This window comes from Scyliorhinus canicula, chromosome 16, assembly GCF_902713615.1.
Source record: "Scyliorhinus canicula chromosome 16, sScyCan1.1, whole genome shotgun sequence".
NCBI lineage: Eukaryota > Metazoa > Chordata > Chondrichthyes > Carcharhiniformes > Scyliorhinidae > Scyliorhinus > Scyliorhinus canicula.
In genome coordinates, this window is record NC_052161.1 from 120,129,450 (window position 1) to 120,146,513 (window position 17,064).

At 46.9% G+C, this 17,064-nt stretch overlaps 1 protein-coding gene across 1 annotated transcript; it reads right to left on the reverse strand.

Moving 5' to 3' along the window:
- Positions 1-1,974: 1,974 nt before the first annotated feature.
- Positions 1,975-15,929, reverse strand: aurkaip1 (aurora kinase A interacting protein 1). The gene is made up of 4 exons (XM_038821955.1): positions 15,767-15,929; positions 15,099-15,199; positions 3,597-4,054; positions 1,975-2,142 (listed from the first exon to the last, which is right to left on the reverse strand). The coding sequence occupies exons 2-4, from the start codon at positions 15,148-15,150 to the stop codon at positions 2,029-2,031; spliced, it is 624 nt and encodes a 207-aa protein (XP_038677883.1). The 5' UTR covers positions 15,151-15,199; positions 15,767-15,929; the 3' UTR covers positions 1,975-2,028.
- Positions 15,930-17,064: the final 1,135 nt, after the last annotated feature.

The window sequence follows — 17,064 nt, forward strand, 5'->3', positions numbered from 1 at the left end:
TGGGGTTACGGTGATAGGGTGGACTTAAGTGACGTGCTCTTTCCAGGGTCCGGTACAGACTCAGTGGGCTGAATGGCCTCCTTCTGCACTGTAAATTCTATGATTCTAATAGACCAGTATGATTGTGGAAGTTTGTGGAATATATAATTGATTGAAATCGTATGCCCCCACTAACCTGTTCCCATTGAATCACTAAACACTCAACTTCCCTTTCTCTCCCCCCCAAGCTAGCTGTTAACTGTCCCCTCACCTGTGACTGCCTCCACCTCACAAAAAGCACACTGTGGGTGGAATTCTCCATTCCTGAGGCTACGTTCCGGCGCCAACGGCAGGCCCGACGAGCAGCACCAGGTACGTCGGAAAACATGGTGTCGGCCGTGCTGGAACCCTAACCCGCCCCCCTTCTCCATAGTTCACCCCTCCCCCAGCACTGGCAACAACCCCCCGGCCAGCAGCACGGATCCCAGACGAGTGCGGCGGCGCTGGACACTGTCTGCGAGCAGCACACCAAATTCCTGACCGCTGGGACCACACGTGGCCCGCGCCGTCGGGAACTTGGCCATCGAGGTGGGCCGGCTGATGATGCGCCAACAGATTTTCAGGTGCGGATTTGCAAGTGATGACATCGATTTGGAGGGAGCGGAGCATTGCCAACCGGCATCAAAACCAGCGCCTACCCCGAATCTGCCTTTGGAAGCCATTCTCCGCTCAATCCCAAATTTGGAATCGGGCTACAGAGAATCCACCCCCTATCTCCAATCATCCTTTCCTCTCCAAAGTCCCCAACCTTGTTACTGTCTCCTATCTATGTGTCCATTTCCTCTGCTTGTTTGAACCCAGCAACCAAAGCACGGAAATGCAAAGTCAGGAATCAGGAATTACATCATTCACGCCTGCGGCCATTGTAAACTCTTTTCTCATCCTTTTCAACTTGTAGGTGATCCGTCTTGACACAGTTGACCACATCCTCGCCTCCAAAGCCTCTCAGGGTGAAACCCACGCAAACACCAGGAGAATGTGCAAACTCCACACAAACAGTGACCCAGAGCCGAGATCGAACCTGGGACCTCAGCGCCGTCCCATCCATGCTTTTTTAACCTCCTGCACTTTATGTTAATCTCAGCTCATCCAAAATGCGGCTGCCTGTATACCGACTCATACCAAGTCCTTTTCACCTAGCACCCATCAGACCCTGGAGTTTTAATACTCTCACCTGTTTATGAAATCCCACCATTCCTTGCCTTCCTTATCTCTGCAACTTTGTTCAGCCGCTAAACCCTCTTGAGATCTCTGCACTCCGCCAATCGCATCCCTAGTTTTCATCACTTGACTGCCGGTTGCCATGCCTTCAGCTGTTGAGAACCTGAGCTCGAGAATTCTCTTCCTAAACCTCTCTCCCCTCCTCTAAGACATGCCGAAAAACTGACCTCTTGATCCCAGGTTTCAGTCAGCTGTTCCAGTTTCTCCTGATGTGGACTGGTGTCAAATTCTGTTTGATAACACTCCTGTGAAGCACGCTGGGATTTAAAAAATTTATTATAAATTTAAAGTATCCAATTAATTTTTTTCACCATTAAGGGGCAATTTAGCATGGACAATCCACAGCCTGCACATCTTTTGGGTTGTGGGGGCGAAACCCACGCAAACACAGGGAGAATGTGCAAACTCCACACGGATAGTGACCCAGAGCCAGGATCGAACCTGGGACCTCAGCACCGTGAGGCCGCAGTGCTAACCCACTACGCCACCGTGCTGCCCTGCGCTGGGATTTTTGACTATTTTAAAAGCACTATCTAAATGCAAGCTGTTGTTATAGAATACCGCATTTTTTGAGCTGAAGATCTAACTCCCAAATTCAAAGTTTAAACTTATTAGCAAGATATCTATTTTATCCCCATGTCCACCACATTTCCTCTTTACAAAGACAACACGAATCATTCAATTATGGTTTTAAAATAGGACTCCAGACAGCTATTCTTCAAAACATTTTCTTTCACTTTATATAGAACACAGCTGCTGCTTCCAGTGTCATTCAGACTTTCCATATCGTTTCAGAAATATCTTTGGTGCCTGCCAGCCTTCTGGTGGTTTCTTCAGTCCAGCTCTCTTCCAGATTTTCTTCAAATCTTTCTCAAACTTGACCTGTGAAAACACAGGGTCAGATAATTAGGGCTAAAACACTAGGATAGAAATTTGTAATTTAATCACTGGTCCACGCTCCTCTGACAGTCTAAAGGAACACATGTGATATTTGAAACAGCCTTCAAAACTTTCAGTTTTAAAATGTCATTGTGTCCACAGGCACAATATAAAGATGTTTACTTACAAAAATTAAATACGTCCTTTCCCAAAGGTTATACTCTCCGGGATGCTTAATGGGAAATTTTATACACGTGGTTTGATAGAACCATGCAGATAAAAACAGGAATGTTTGAAATTTGAGTGGTTATAGGGGCTGAATTAACTCACCTAATAATAAATGAAGGGACAGGGTGTGGCAGAAGCATCTGTCGTACCTGTTCCTGATTGCTAGCCAGTGGTTCACATGTCAAGTGAGCACAAAGCTGAATGAAGCTGCGATTCTTTCCCCGTCTCTCCGCCTACTATTCAAATAATAATTAGCAACTCTCAACTTTGTTTGTCACGTGAAAAATGGCCAATTAGATCCAACCTGGATTGCAGTGAATGGCGAATCAGGCTCAAAAGGTTAGAATGGTCCATTTCAGCTCTTATTTTATATATCTGTCAGTAACCATGATTTACCGCATTTGTCCTCGGGGAAAACAGGTGGGAAGAAAAACTGAGCAATGGGGGGAGGGGAGACGTACTTGTTTGTTCATTAATTTTTAACACATTTATCAAGTGGCGCAACATGTTAAAATAAATATGTATGGGCAGCACGGTGGAGCAGTGGTTAGCACTGCAGCCTCACGGCGCCGAGGTCCCAGGTTCGATCCCGGCTCTGGGTCATTGTCCGTGTGAAGTTTGCACATTCTCCCCGTGTTGGCATGGGTTTTGCTCCCACAACCCAAAAATGGGCAGGCTAGGTGGATTGGCCACACTAAATTGCCCCTTAATTGGAAATAAAATGAATTGAGTACACTAAAATTATATTTTTTTAAAAGAAAAATAAATAAATAAATAAATATGCATGGCCCAATGTGTTTCAACAGTTGAGTGGTACAATAATGTTTAGTGATCAGAAACATGAAGATATGAAGTGTAAATACTGAAACTATTTCTCACAGAATTAACCTTCAAAATATTTGCTTAAATATCTTTCAATCTAGCACTGCTGCCTCATGGTGCTAAGGACCCAAGTTCGACCCTGACCCCGGGTCACTGCTCGTGTGGAGTTTGCACATTGTTCCCATGTCTGCGTGGGTCTCACCCCCACAACCCAAAGATGTGCAGAGTAGGTGGATTGACTACGCTAAATTGTCCTTAATTGGAAACAAAAAGAATTGGGAACTCTAAATTTATTTTTAAAAATAAATGCCTTTTAAACTATATTTCCATAGGAAGTGTCCCGTCTGCTTAGGTGGCTTATCGACAAACTCCAGACATTTTGCATGATTGCCATTATGTTAACTTACTTGTCGCCTTCGCCTGCGGTTTTCCTTGATCCGTCTACGTAAAAACTTTGTACGCTTTAGCAATTTTTTGTACTTGTGTCTGTTCATTTTTCTTCTGCGAATTTTCAGTACATTTTTACACTGGATTTTATCTATACTATAATCGATCACTTCTCCTTTCTCTCCAAAATGCAGAACTCCTTCAGCTGAAGGGCAATCATACTGCTGAGAAGGATGCTGGACACTTAACCCAATAATTTGATCATGGCTTTGATCCAATCTGGGTACACAGTATCTAATCGTGAGCCAGCTTTCTAATGGGCTGATGGACAATTTCCGTGGAATCAGGAACTCCTCCAGCTCAAGCTCCAGTGTACACCAACGCTGCGGTTTCATCTTGATTTGACGAGGCTGTGCATCGCAATTTCTGGATAGTGCTTTCCATTGCTGAGTAGCAGAAACAAGAACAGATGGAGTTCCTATAAATGAAAGAGCAGTGTTTGTATAAAATTCAACAACTATTTTAATCTATTAAGTCTTGCAAAAGCACCAAATTGACTGAGGAACACATTTCAAGATCTAGAGAAACTACAACAATCTCAGGAATGTCACTGGGGAAGTAAAAAATAGAAGAAGCCCCTACTTCACGCAGAAGAGCACCTTCTCATGTGGGTTTACCATGGCGCAGCACTGACAGTATCAGCAACAAAATCTACAAAGCATTTCTCCTTCGGTCCAAGGCAAAGGGCAACATTGGGAGCGGCCCAAGTAAAATATAAATTAGGATTAAAATCTCCTTCTTGCGTGGGTAGCACGGTGGCGCAAGTGGTTAGCATGGTTGCCTCACGGTGCCGAGGTCCCAGGGTCGATCCCGGCTCTGGGTCACTGTCCGTGTGGCGTTTGCACATTCTCCCCATGTTTGCGTGATTTTCGGCCCCAAATGATGTGCAGGGTAAGTGGATTGGCCATGCTAAATTGCCCCTTAATTAGAAAAAATTGGATACTCTAAATTTAAAAAGTAAATAAATAAATCTCCTTCTTGCTACGCAACACAATCAAATGTGTGTTCCTGGGGGAGCACGGTGGCGCAGTGGTTAGCACTGCTATCTCACGGCACTGAGGTCCCAGGTTTGATACCTGCTCTGGGTCACTGTCCATGTGGCGTTTGCACATTCTACCCGTGTTTGCGTGGTTTTGCCCCCACAACACAAAGATGTGCAGGGAAGGTGGAGTGACCATGATAAATTGCCCCTTAATTGAAAAAAATTTAATTAGGTACTCTAAATGTTTTTATTTTTTTTAAATGAGTGTTACTGTTCAGACCAGAGACTTGGCCATTTTGGGAAACCTTCAAACCAGGGAGTTTTTCTGATAATCGGTAGCAGATTTGGCCAAATAGCCCAATTTGGAGTTGTAAATACTTGTGTGCTTACTTTGTCACGTTTGGATTCAGAAAAACTATTAGCAATGTATTGGCTCCTGATTGTTGAATCACTTTAAAGAGGATCCTGTTTAAATGACACTACAACAATGTGTCACGAGTGCCATGATATGCAAACATACAGCTAATGAATACATAGAATAGGACACGACCAATGAGCAGTCAGGACACTCATGGGTGGTATCTCACTAGAAAAGGAATGAGGCACTCACACCCTGCCTCTTTCCACAGACCAACATCTACAGTGAGACAGGGTGTATCCTCAGCATCACACCCCAGCACGTGGCTTAGAGCAAGGCTGGTTCAGTTAGACTGAGTTACTACATTTAGATTAGCAGAGTCGAACTCATTGAGAAATGTGCTAATAGTTCAATAAAATACATTGAACTCACTTCAAAGTTTGAAGCATCTTTTACTCAAAACTGCATCAAGTGGCAGCTGTGTTATTCCAAATTTCATAACACGACATGATACCAGGAGTCTGTTCAATCTCGTTAGTTCAACTCAGCAAGATCCATGACGACCAGTGACTGTATACCGGCACAATGGGAAAGATTCAGGCTCCTCACCAGCTCAGGACCTCTGGCAATCTCAGTACCAACTGGCGGACATTCAAGCAGAAATTTCAGCTTTAAGTCGAAGCATCAGACCTAAATGGTGCGTCTGATGCACAGAAGATAGTTATTTTCCTCACCACAGCGGATGATCACACCTTGGAAATATTCAACTCCTTTCACTTCGTCGAAGACCAGGACAAGACAAAGTTTCAGACCATCCTGGACAAGTTTGACCGCCACTGTGAGGTGGACACCAACAAAATCTTCAAGTGCGACATATTCAAGCAGCGATTGCAAGGTAAGGACGAATCCTTCACCTCAGATTTAACTAACCTTAGACTGCTAGCACAATCCTGCAACTTCGGTGATATCACTGACTCCATGATCAGAGACCAAATCATTTTTGGAGTTCACTCTGATCCTCAGAGAGCAGTTACTGAAGATCAAGCATTTGACCCTGCCAGTCGCGATTGAAACATGCACAGTGCATGAGCACGCTAAAAATCGCTATTCCCAGTGCAAAACGACCAAAAATGGTAGACTAGCCTCCCACGAGGCAGAGAGTGTGCTGGCCATCTCCCGGATGCAGCGCCTCAACATTGACGAAAGCGGCATTTCGCGTGCTCTTCCCAGGGCCCAATGCATGCGCGATGCGAACAGGATAACAAAGCGGCCAAAACCCGCACTGCGCAGGTGCAGACATCTGAGAACCACACAGTGCATGTGCAACAACGCACAGAGCGTCAGGACGCCAACGTCATGACGTGTTCAAACTGTGGCACCGCCCTTTTAAAGAAACACTGCCCTGCAAGAGGCAGACGCTGTTTAAACTGTGGGAAGCCAGGCCACTATGCAGCCCTGTGCAGATCTGCACCACCAGCCAGGAGCCAGCGCTCCCAATTCCGACGACGGCGCATCCGGAGTGTGCAACGATGCCTAGAGGATTCTGATCCTGGCAGTGCAACGGATCGAGATGATGAATGCCTGAACAACGCCTACCGTGTGGACATTATTACAACATGTGAATATGCCACAGCAGACACATCACAAGTTCAATCGATCCTAGCTGTGGATTCAGAGGACGAATGGCGAGCAGTGATGAAGGTCAACCACTGTCCCATCCAGTTCAAGCTGGACATAGGTGCCTCTGCCAACCTCCTCTCACAGGCAGACTTCAGACGCATTAAGAAGCTCCCCACGGTCCTTCCAGCTGCCTGCAAGCTCCTGGATTACAACGGGAATGCCATCACGGCACTGGGATCTTCCCATCTGCACGTATCCAACCGACACACACAAGCAAGGTTACGCTTTGAAATTGTTAAGCCAGGCAGGGCATCCCTACAAGGTGCACACGCCTGCAAGCAGCTGAACCTCATTCAAAGGGCGTACACCACGACATCCTTCCATGTGGATCTTCAGGCCATGATGTGGAGATGCCGGCGTTGGACTGGGGTGAGCACAGTAAGAAGTCTTACAACACCAGGTTAAAGTCCAACAGGTTTGTTTCAAACACGAGCTTTCGGAGCACGGCTCCTTCTTCAGGTGGAGCCGTGAAGAAGGAGCCGTGCTCCGAAAGCTCGTGTTTGAAACAAACCTGTTGGACTTTAACCTGGTGTTGTAAGACTTCTTACGATCTTCAGGCCGGCATCGACGACACCCTCGCCCAGTATCCAGATGTGTTCACCGGGGTAGACACGCTGCCGTATCGATACAAGATTCTGCTACGACCAGATGCCAAGCCAGTGGTCCACGCACCACGACGAGTCCCTGCTCCACTGAGTGAGCGCCCGAAGGCACAGCTCAAGGATCTTCAGCAAAAGGCATCATATCCAAGGTCACCGAACCACTGACTGGGTCAGCTCGATGGTGTACGTAAAGAAGCCTTCGGGGGACCTGCGCATCTGCATTGATCCCAAGGATCTCAATAAGAATATCATTCGGGAACACTACCCCATCCCAAAGCGGGAGGAACTCACGAGTGAGATGGCACACGTGTGCTTCTTCACCAAGTTCGATGCATCACAGGGATTTTGGCAAATCCAGCTGGAAGAGTCCAGCAGCAGGCTCTGCACCTTCAACACGCATTTTGGCAGATACTGCTACAATCGCATGCCATTTGGCATTATTTCGGCATCGGAGATATTCCATCGCATTATGGAGCAGATGACGGAAGGCATTGAAGGGGTTCGTGTGTACGTGGTAGACATCATCATATGGTCCACAACCCCTGAAGAACATGTGTCCCGTCTCCAGAAGGTATTCCGCCATGTATATGCCAGCGGCCTAAAGTTAAACAGGTCCAAATGTTGTTTTGGCACATCGACGCTCAAGTTCCTAGGTGACCAGATCTCACAGCATGGTGTACGCCCGGACACAGACAAAATCAAGGCCATCGAAGCGATGAAGGTCCATGAGGACAAAAAGGCAGTGCTGCTCTTCAAGGGTATGGTCAATTTTCTGGGCACGTTCATTCCAAACTTGGCCGCACACACCACGGCCCTACGCAACCTGGTGAAAAAGTCAACTGTCTTTGAGTGGAAGGTGGCACATCAGACAGAGTGGCTGGAGCTGAAAGCCAAGCTCACCACTGCACCAGGCATTCTTTGACCCAGACCGGGAGACAAAGATATCCGTAGATGCGAGTCAGGATGGCATCGGTGCGGTGTTGCTTCAACGAGATGACACATCATCCTGGGCACCAGCAGCCTACGCATCAAGGGCGATGAAGCCCACTGAATCCAGCTATGCACAGATTGAGAAGGAGTGCTTGGGTCTTCTCACCGGCATCCTCAAATTTCATGATTATGTCTACGGCCTGCCGACATTCACTGTTGAGATGGATCATAGGCCTCTGGTCCACATCATCCACAAGGACCTGAACGACGTAACGCCTCGGTTGCAGAGAATCCTGGTTAAACTTATGAGGTATGACTTCAACTTGGCGTACACACCTGGCAAGGAGCTCATCATCGCTAATACATTGTCCCGCTCCGTCACCTCGCCCAGTGAGCCGCTGGAGATCATCCAGCACATCGAATCGCAGGTGCAGCTGTGTGCTAGCACTCTCCCGGCGACAGATAAGAAGGAAGTTCTCATCCATGATGAGACAGCCAAAGACCCCCTCTTGCAGCGCGTCATCCATAACCTCACCAATGGCTGGCAGAAAGGGCAGTACCCACAATTTTACAATGTGAAGGATGACCTGCTGGTAATTGATGGTATACTCCTCAAGTCGGACAGGATTGTCATTCCGCTCAGTCTCCAGAGCTTGGTGCTGCGCCAGATTCATGAGGGACACCTAGGCGTCGAGAAGTGCAGGTGCAGCACCAGGCAAGCTGTCTACTGGTCCGGCATCAGTCAGGACATTACGAACATGGTCCTGAACTGTGCTACCTGTCAGCGGTTCCAGCAACGTAGAGGAAGGAGACGCTCTAACAGCATGACACAGTGATCTCTTCGTGGTCCAAGGCTGGCATCAACCTCTTTCATGCAAATGGTCGCGACTACGTATTGATCATCGACTATTTCTCGAATTACCCTGAGGTGCTGAAGCTCCCGGATCTCACCTCTCGGTCCATCATCAAAGCCTGTAAGGAGACGTTCTCAAGGCATGGCATCCCAATCACCGTCATGAGCGACAATGGCCCGTGCTTTACCAGTCGAGAATGGTCCATGTTTGCCAGGTCATACAATTTCCAGCATGTCACCTCCAGTCCGCACCATCCGCAGTCCAATGGAAAAGTAGAGAAACAGCTCATCTGCAAGCCGCAGACTCTGCTTCCGACATACACCTTGCACTGCTCGCATACAGGGCGAATTCATTGTCCACTGGCATGTCGCCGGCTCAACTCCTGATGAACAGGGACCTGCGGACGACGCTTCCAGCCATACACTTGCCCAACCTGGATCACCTCCCGGTGCTGCAGAAGATGCAGCAGCTCAGAGACCGTCATAAGCAGGGCTATGATGCCCATGCCACCGATCTGGCCGTGCTATCCCCGTCAGACACTGTCAGGATCAAGATTACATAGAATTGTTTACATAGAATTTACCGTGCAGAAGGAGGCCATTCGGCCCATCGAGTCTGCACCGGCTCTTGGAAAGAGCATCCTACCCAAGGTCAACACCTCCACCCTATCCCCACAACCTAGTAACTCTACCCAACACTAAGGGCAAGTTTGGACACTAAGGGCAATTTAGCATGGCCAATCCACCTAACCTGCACATCTTTGGACTGTGGGAGGAAACCGGAGTACCCGGAGGAAAGCCACGCACACACGGGGAGGATGTGCAGACTCCGCACAGACAGTGACCCAAGCCGGAATCGAACCTGGGACCCTGGAGCTGTGAAGCGATTGTGCTATCCACAATGCTACCGTGCTGCCCGTGATACCAGATGGTGGGTGGTCTGCCCCGGCTGTCGTTGTACAACAGGCCGCGCCTCGCTCTTATGTTGTACGTATGGCTGATGGCTCCATTGAGCGAATGAATCGACGGGCACTGCGCTAAGTTGCCTGCCCGCAACCACTTTCTCCTCCATTTCCATTTGTTGAATTGCCACCTCCTGATACCTCGCATCATGAGGCCACCAGTCAGGCTTCCATCCCACCTGCCAAGGCACCGTTGTCCCCTCCGCCACCTCTCCGGCGGACGACCATGATTAGACGGCAGCTTCAGAGACTGGACCCGTGAACGTTTGTTTTGTTTGCTCTGTTCTGTTGTCCTCCGTCAGTCACGTTAGACAGACACATTGACATGTAAATATATTCACATACGCTAACAAAACATAAAAAAAAGGGGAGATGTCATGATATGCAAACATGCAGCTAATGAACACATAGAATAGGACACGACCAATGAGCTGTCAGGACACTCAGGGGTAGTATCTCACTATAAAAAGGATGAGGCACTCACACCCCGCCTCTTTCCACAGACCAACATCTACAGAGTGAGACAAGGTGTATCCTCAGCATCACACCCCAGCACGTGGCTTAGAGCAAGGCTGGTTCAGTTAGACTGAGTTACTACATTTAGATTAGCAAAGAGTCAAACTCATTGAGAACTGTGCTAATAGTTCAATAAAACACATTGAACTCATTTCAAAGACTGGAGCATCTTTTGCTCAAAACTGCATGAAGTGGCAGCTTGTGTTATTCCAAATTACATAACACAACAACGAGCTGACACAGATGTCTTTCGCTGCCCCAAAAAGCAAGGAAGACAGAACCACTGGAATTTTTAAAAAAAATCCCAGTGATAACCACTGCGCCACATGCCGCCCTGGACCACTGGAATTTACCAATGCTTCTGTTACTGAACTTTCTTGGTTGAGAAATTAATCATTTACACTGGAAAAGACTGCACATTTTCATACAATGGCTAATTTTGAATAAACATGTCTAAAGTACCATTTTGTAAGCTGCAGTGTTCAGCCATGTCGCTAGCCAGTGAGAACATTTGCCTGCCCAAGCCCCTATCTGCATTGACATTCAGATTATACAACTCCTTAAAGTCAGGTGATTTAAAAAGTAAAAGAATGTTTTCCTAGTTGATTACACCACGTGCATGAGAGCTTTAACAAACATATCATGTCGTCCTCAAAAACAAATAGTGAGAAAAAAACAACTGTAATACGTGTGGAACTGCAAAACAGAGAACTGTATTTCATCATAATTTATATTCTGAACCGGTGACAGTCTCAACGTTACTAGTCATGATCTCGAGTTCAGCAGATTATTGACTATTTTAAATGCTGACTTGGATTGGGTGATTTTATCAGTTAATGGTTATCAAATTTGTCATTGCAAAACAACAAACAGTTGCAGTCACGGCAGAACTTCTGTGAAAGACAGAAGTACAATACACAGAAGCAACAACATGGAAACAGGTCATTTGCCCCAACCAGTGCATGGGGGCAATAGCCCCAATGACATTTACCTGCCCTTTTCCTGGATCTCTTTATTCCCTTTATCTACCTACAAACAAATCTTGAATTTACCCAGTTTAATCTTGAATGATGACACAATTCTAATAGGGTTAGCTTTGGCTCAGCCAGGTTATAGGAGGAAGCACTGCAGGCAGCAAGGGCACAGAATATATCCTGAGTGGGGGACTTCCATCACCAAGAGTGACTCAGTAGTACCTCTTCTGACTGAGCTGGCTGACTCCTAAAGGACATAGTTGCTGGACTGGGTCTGCAGCAGCTAGTGAGGGAACCAACAAGAGGGGAGAACACATACTTGACCTCATCTTCGCCAACTTGTCTGCTGCAGATGTATCTGTGCATGACAGTATCGGTAGGGAGTGACTGCCGCACAGTCTTTGTGGAGACAAAATCCCACGTTCACATTTGAGGATACCGTCCATCATGTTGTGTTGCTCTATGACCATGCTAAAAGGGACAGATTTAGTCACTCAGGACTGGGCTTCATGAAGTGCTGTACGCCATTCGCAGAAGTGTACTCAATCGCAATCTGTATCCTCATGTTCTGGCATATCCCCACTCTACCATACTCTACCAAGCCAGTGGATCAATGCTGGTTCAATGAAGAGTACAGGAGGGCATGCCAGGAGCAACACGAGGCATACCTAAAAATGAGGTGTCAAACTGGTGCATCTACAACATAGGACTACTTGCATATCATACAGCATAAGCAGCAAGTAATAGACAAAGCTAAGCAATCCCACAATCAACAGATCAGGTCCAAACTCTGCAGTCCTGCCACATCCAGTCATGAATGGTGGAGGACAATTATGCAAAACACTGGAGGCTCCACAAATATCCCCATCCTCAATGATGGAGGAATCCTGCACATCAGTGCAAAAGACCAGACTGAAGCATTCACAACAATGTTCAGCCAAAAGTGTCAAGTAGATGATCCACCTCAGCCGACTCCGGAGGTCCCCAGCATCCCAGATGTCAGTCTTCAGCCAATTCAATTCACGTCACGTGATATCAAGAAACGGGCTGAAGGTACTGGATGCTGAAAAGGCTATGGGTCCCGACAATATTCCAGCAATAGTACTGAAGACTTGTGTTCCACAACTGGCCGCACCCCTAGCCAACTGTTTCAGTACAACTACAACACTGGCATCTACCCAGCAATGTGTACAATTTTCCTGGTATGTCCTGAACATGAAAAGCAGGACAAATCCAACCCAGCCAATTACCAACCCATCGGTCTAATCTTGATCATCAGCAAAGTGATGGAAAAGGGCATTATTATTACCATTATTAAGCGGTACTTAACAATAATCTGCTCACAAACACTCAGTTTGGGTTCTGCCAGGGTCACTTAGCTTCTGACCTCTTTACAGCTTTGGTCCAAACATGGACAAAAGAGCTGAATGCCAGAGGTGAGGTTAGAGTGACTGCCCTTGACATCAAGGCAACATTCGACCGAGTATGGCATCAAGGAGCACTAGCAAAACTGAAGTTTATGCGAATCAGGGGGAAACTCTCCACTGGTTGGAGTCGTATCTAGCACAAAGGAAGATGGTTGCGGTTGTTGGAGGTCAATCATCTCAACTCTAGGCTATCACTGCATGAACTCACCAAGGATCCTTAGGCACCACTGTCCAAACCTACAACTGCTACTATCTAGAAGGACAAGGGCAGATGTCACATGGGAACATCGCCACCTGGAATTCCCCTCCAAGTCATTCACCACCCTGATTTGGAAATAGATCACCTTTCCTTCACCGTCAATGGGTCAAAATCCTGGAGCCCCATCCTTAACAGTACTGTGGGTGTACCTACACCTCAAGAGACTACAGTAGTTCAAGAAGGTGGCTCACTCCACCCTCTCAAGGGAAATTACGGATAAGCAATAAATTCTAGCCTAGGCAGCAACACCCACATCCCAGAAGTGAATTTTTAAAAACATTTCACTCCAGAGGTTTATGCACATAATCCAGGCTGGAACCTCACTGCAGTACCATTGCTGCCATCTTTTGGGTGAAACATTAAACCAAAGCCCAGGCTGACCTCCCAGGTGAAGGTAAAAGATTCCAAGTCAAGTAAGCAGACTTACAGGGCAGCACGGTGGCGTAGTGGTCAGCACTGCTGCCTCACAGCGCCACGGTCCCAGGTTTGATCCCGGCTCTGGGTCACTGCCTATGTGGGTTTTGTACATTCTCCCCATATTTGCGCAGGTTTCACCCCTACAACCTAAAGATATGCAGGCTAGGTGGATTGAAACTGCCCCTTAATTGGAAAAAATAAATTAGGTACTCTAAAGTTATTTTTTTTTTTTTTAAAGTGACCAACTGACATTGCAAAGAGGGGCTGTTCCAGAAGTCAAATTAAGTGAGCCCATCCATAACTGTTGCTCTGACCATTCATTTGCTGTGAATTAAAGTAGATTAATTAATCAGATCTTCTTATTTTTACAGGGTTTTTTATGGACTGCCTTCAAAAGAATTAAAAAGACAAACGGTCAAATGTGAAGCACAAATATCCATGGCAGATCACAAATATGGATTATGCTGCCATACAAGTATATATTGTGCGAACTCCAACATGCAAGTGGGGGGTGACAGACGCCACGTCCAGGACATTTATCCTCAAGATCCAGAACATCCAAGCGGCAGCACAGTGGCGCAGTGGGGTAGCCCTGCTGTCTAACGGCACCAACGTCCCAGGTTCAATCCCGGCTCTGGGCCACTGTCAATGTGGAGTCTGCACATTCTCCCTGTGTTTGCGTGGGTTTCGCCCCCACAGCCCAAAGGTTTGCAGGGTAGGTGGATTGGCCACACTAAGTTGCCCCTTAATTGGAAAAAATTAATTGAGTACTGTAAAAAAAAAAAAAATTTTTTAAATCCAGAACATCCATGTAATGAACTTTGAGACAACCTGCTGCCTTCTTACCACAGTATTTATTCATTTTAATCATTCCCCTCTGTCAATATCCTTACATTTCACATTTAGCTGTATTAATATTTGCTCCCATGTTATCTTCTACCTGCCCATCCCCCATAACTATCAACTGGGAGACAACAAACCTTTAAAAATCTTTCCGGGATGCCAAACAAGTGTCTCTATTTTTTTTAAATTTAGAGTACCCAATTAATTTTTTCCAATTAAAGGGCAGTTTAGTGTGGCCAATCCACCTACCCGGCACATCTTGGAGTTGTGGGGGCGAAACCCACGCAAACACAGGGAGAATGTACAAACTCCACACGGACAGTGACCCAGAGCCAGGATCGAACCTGGGACCTCAGCGCTGTGATGCAGCAGTGCTAACCACTGCACCACCATTCTGCCCTAGGTGCCTCTTTATAAAGAGTTGGAGCACTGCATTTATGCCACAGAAATGACAGAGAGAGGAAGTTGGATAAATAGTTAAAGCAAAAGAAGATGCTGGACAAATGGAAGTAAGGAACAGGAGAATAAAATGCAGACTGTTGTAGAAAGGAATCGACTGTAAAGTCTTTGGCTCTATGATTGCGGTACTAGTAATCCTGATGGAACAAGTGGTTATCTTTGACCTGAAATATCTCTCACTTGCTGAGACTTCAGCTTACCAAGAAATTTAGGTGCTTTCACAAGTTGCAAAGCCAACCTTGACAGAAACATTATAGTACTTCATTCAGGAGCATACGATGTGGGAAACCCTCAGCTCTATCTGAAAAATAAATGTGATCTATAGTTAGTCTCCAAATAAAAAACGAGATATATGGGGGAGGGAGTGAAAAGGGACCAGAGTAGCCAACAGTGATTCAATGCATTTCTGGAGGTTTCCCCCCACCCCCCCACGTTACAGCCATAATTCAGTCAACACGTCCATCCCTGGGTGGCACTACCTTCAGACTCCCAAGCTCTGAGAGCAAAAAGACTTATCACCCATTTTGATGATACTTGATTCTCGTTTAGCCATTCCCCTCCCCTTTTAATATTGTTATACCTGGTGAGGAGAAACGTTCAATGAAAATTTCAAAATAATGTATACTTTTTTTTAAAATCCCATTGATTTTTCTCCGGGGAGGGGGGGGGGGGGGGGGATACAGCAGAGTCTTCGAGACTGATCTTCAATTCCTGGAGGTTGGCAACCCTGGGGGGAGGGAGAGGGAAGATGGGGGAAGGGGACTTGGGGGAGGGGAGGGGGAGATGGGGACTTGGGGGAAAGGGTGATGCGGGGTGGGGGAGGGGAGCACGGAGTTAAAACCGACGACTGAACCCGGCCGCAAATCACCTGCAGCCTTCCCGGTAACCGGGGCCTCGGCACTTCACCCCCCGTCCCCCCTCCAGAATATTCCGTACTTCCGGTGACAGCGCAGAAACCCGTCCCCCGGCGCCGGAGCCGCAGCGGACGGTCCGCCGCACAAAATGGCGGCAGGCTTGCTCTTTCCTGTCACACTGAATTCAGATTCTTCCCGATTTGACTGGAAATCATGATCGTAATAACGAGACTAAACAGGTCTGAAGGGTTCGGAACAACCACATTTGGGAAAGGGCCGGTTGGGATTGGATGTCCAGACCTGGAGCAGACATTTCCTCATGTCTGCAGGCTTGTTCCCCAAAGTAGGGCCATTCGGCCCATCGAGACCATGCCAGCTCTCCGCAGAGCAATCAGTCAATCCCATTCCCAGCTCCATCCCTGACATAGTAGTCCGGCAAATTCATTTCCCTTGAGTGCCCATCCAATTTTCTTTAATAGATAACAGATTAAGTCATCTATGGGGCAGCACGGTGGCACAGTTGGTTAGCCCTGCAACCTCACGGCGCCGAGGTCCCAGGTTCGATCCCGGCTCATTCACCCCGTGTTTGCGTGAGTTTCGCCCCCACAACCCAAATATGTGCAGGATAGGTGGCTTGCCCCATGCTAAATTGCCCCTTAATTGGAAAAAATTAATTGGGTACTCTAAATTAAAAAATAACTCATCTATTATCTGCCCTCATGCCAATGAGCAGCGAGTTTCAAGTCACTGCGTAAAATCGTTCTTCCTCACATTCCCCCCTGCATCTCTTGCCCAAAGCCTTGGACCAGTTTTATTTGTCCTTATCTGGGCTCATCAGTGCAGGAAATGAAGGTAAGGTAAGGGTGGCCCCGCCAAAAGAGTCCTGTTTGATAGCTGGGTCGTTCTCAGCACCTGAACCTGCTCTTCATGCCCAAAACCAATATTCCCCCCCCCCCCCCCCCCCCCCCCATTAAATCACACCCCGTGGCCTAGATCAGGAGGGGGCACGCCCTCAAGCAAAACGCAAGGCAAGGAAGACAGGAGCATGGTCAGAGATCATAAAGCTACATATCGAACAGGAGGATATTATTTTCTGTTTTGTTTCAGATTCCAGGTTCTGCAGTAATTTTCTTTTACCAAAACCTTCCACTTACCTCCCGGCGATGGTCTCTCATGACTAAAGAATGTTTATAATGCAACCATTATTACCATTGGATTAAAAAAGAAAAATTAGCACATGGCACAGTTACCATGAATAAATGTCCCTGAGATTTGTTTTTTAAATTTACAGTGTCCACAATTCATTTTTTCA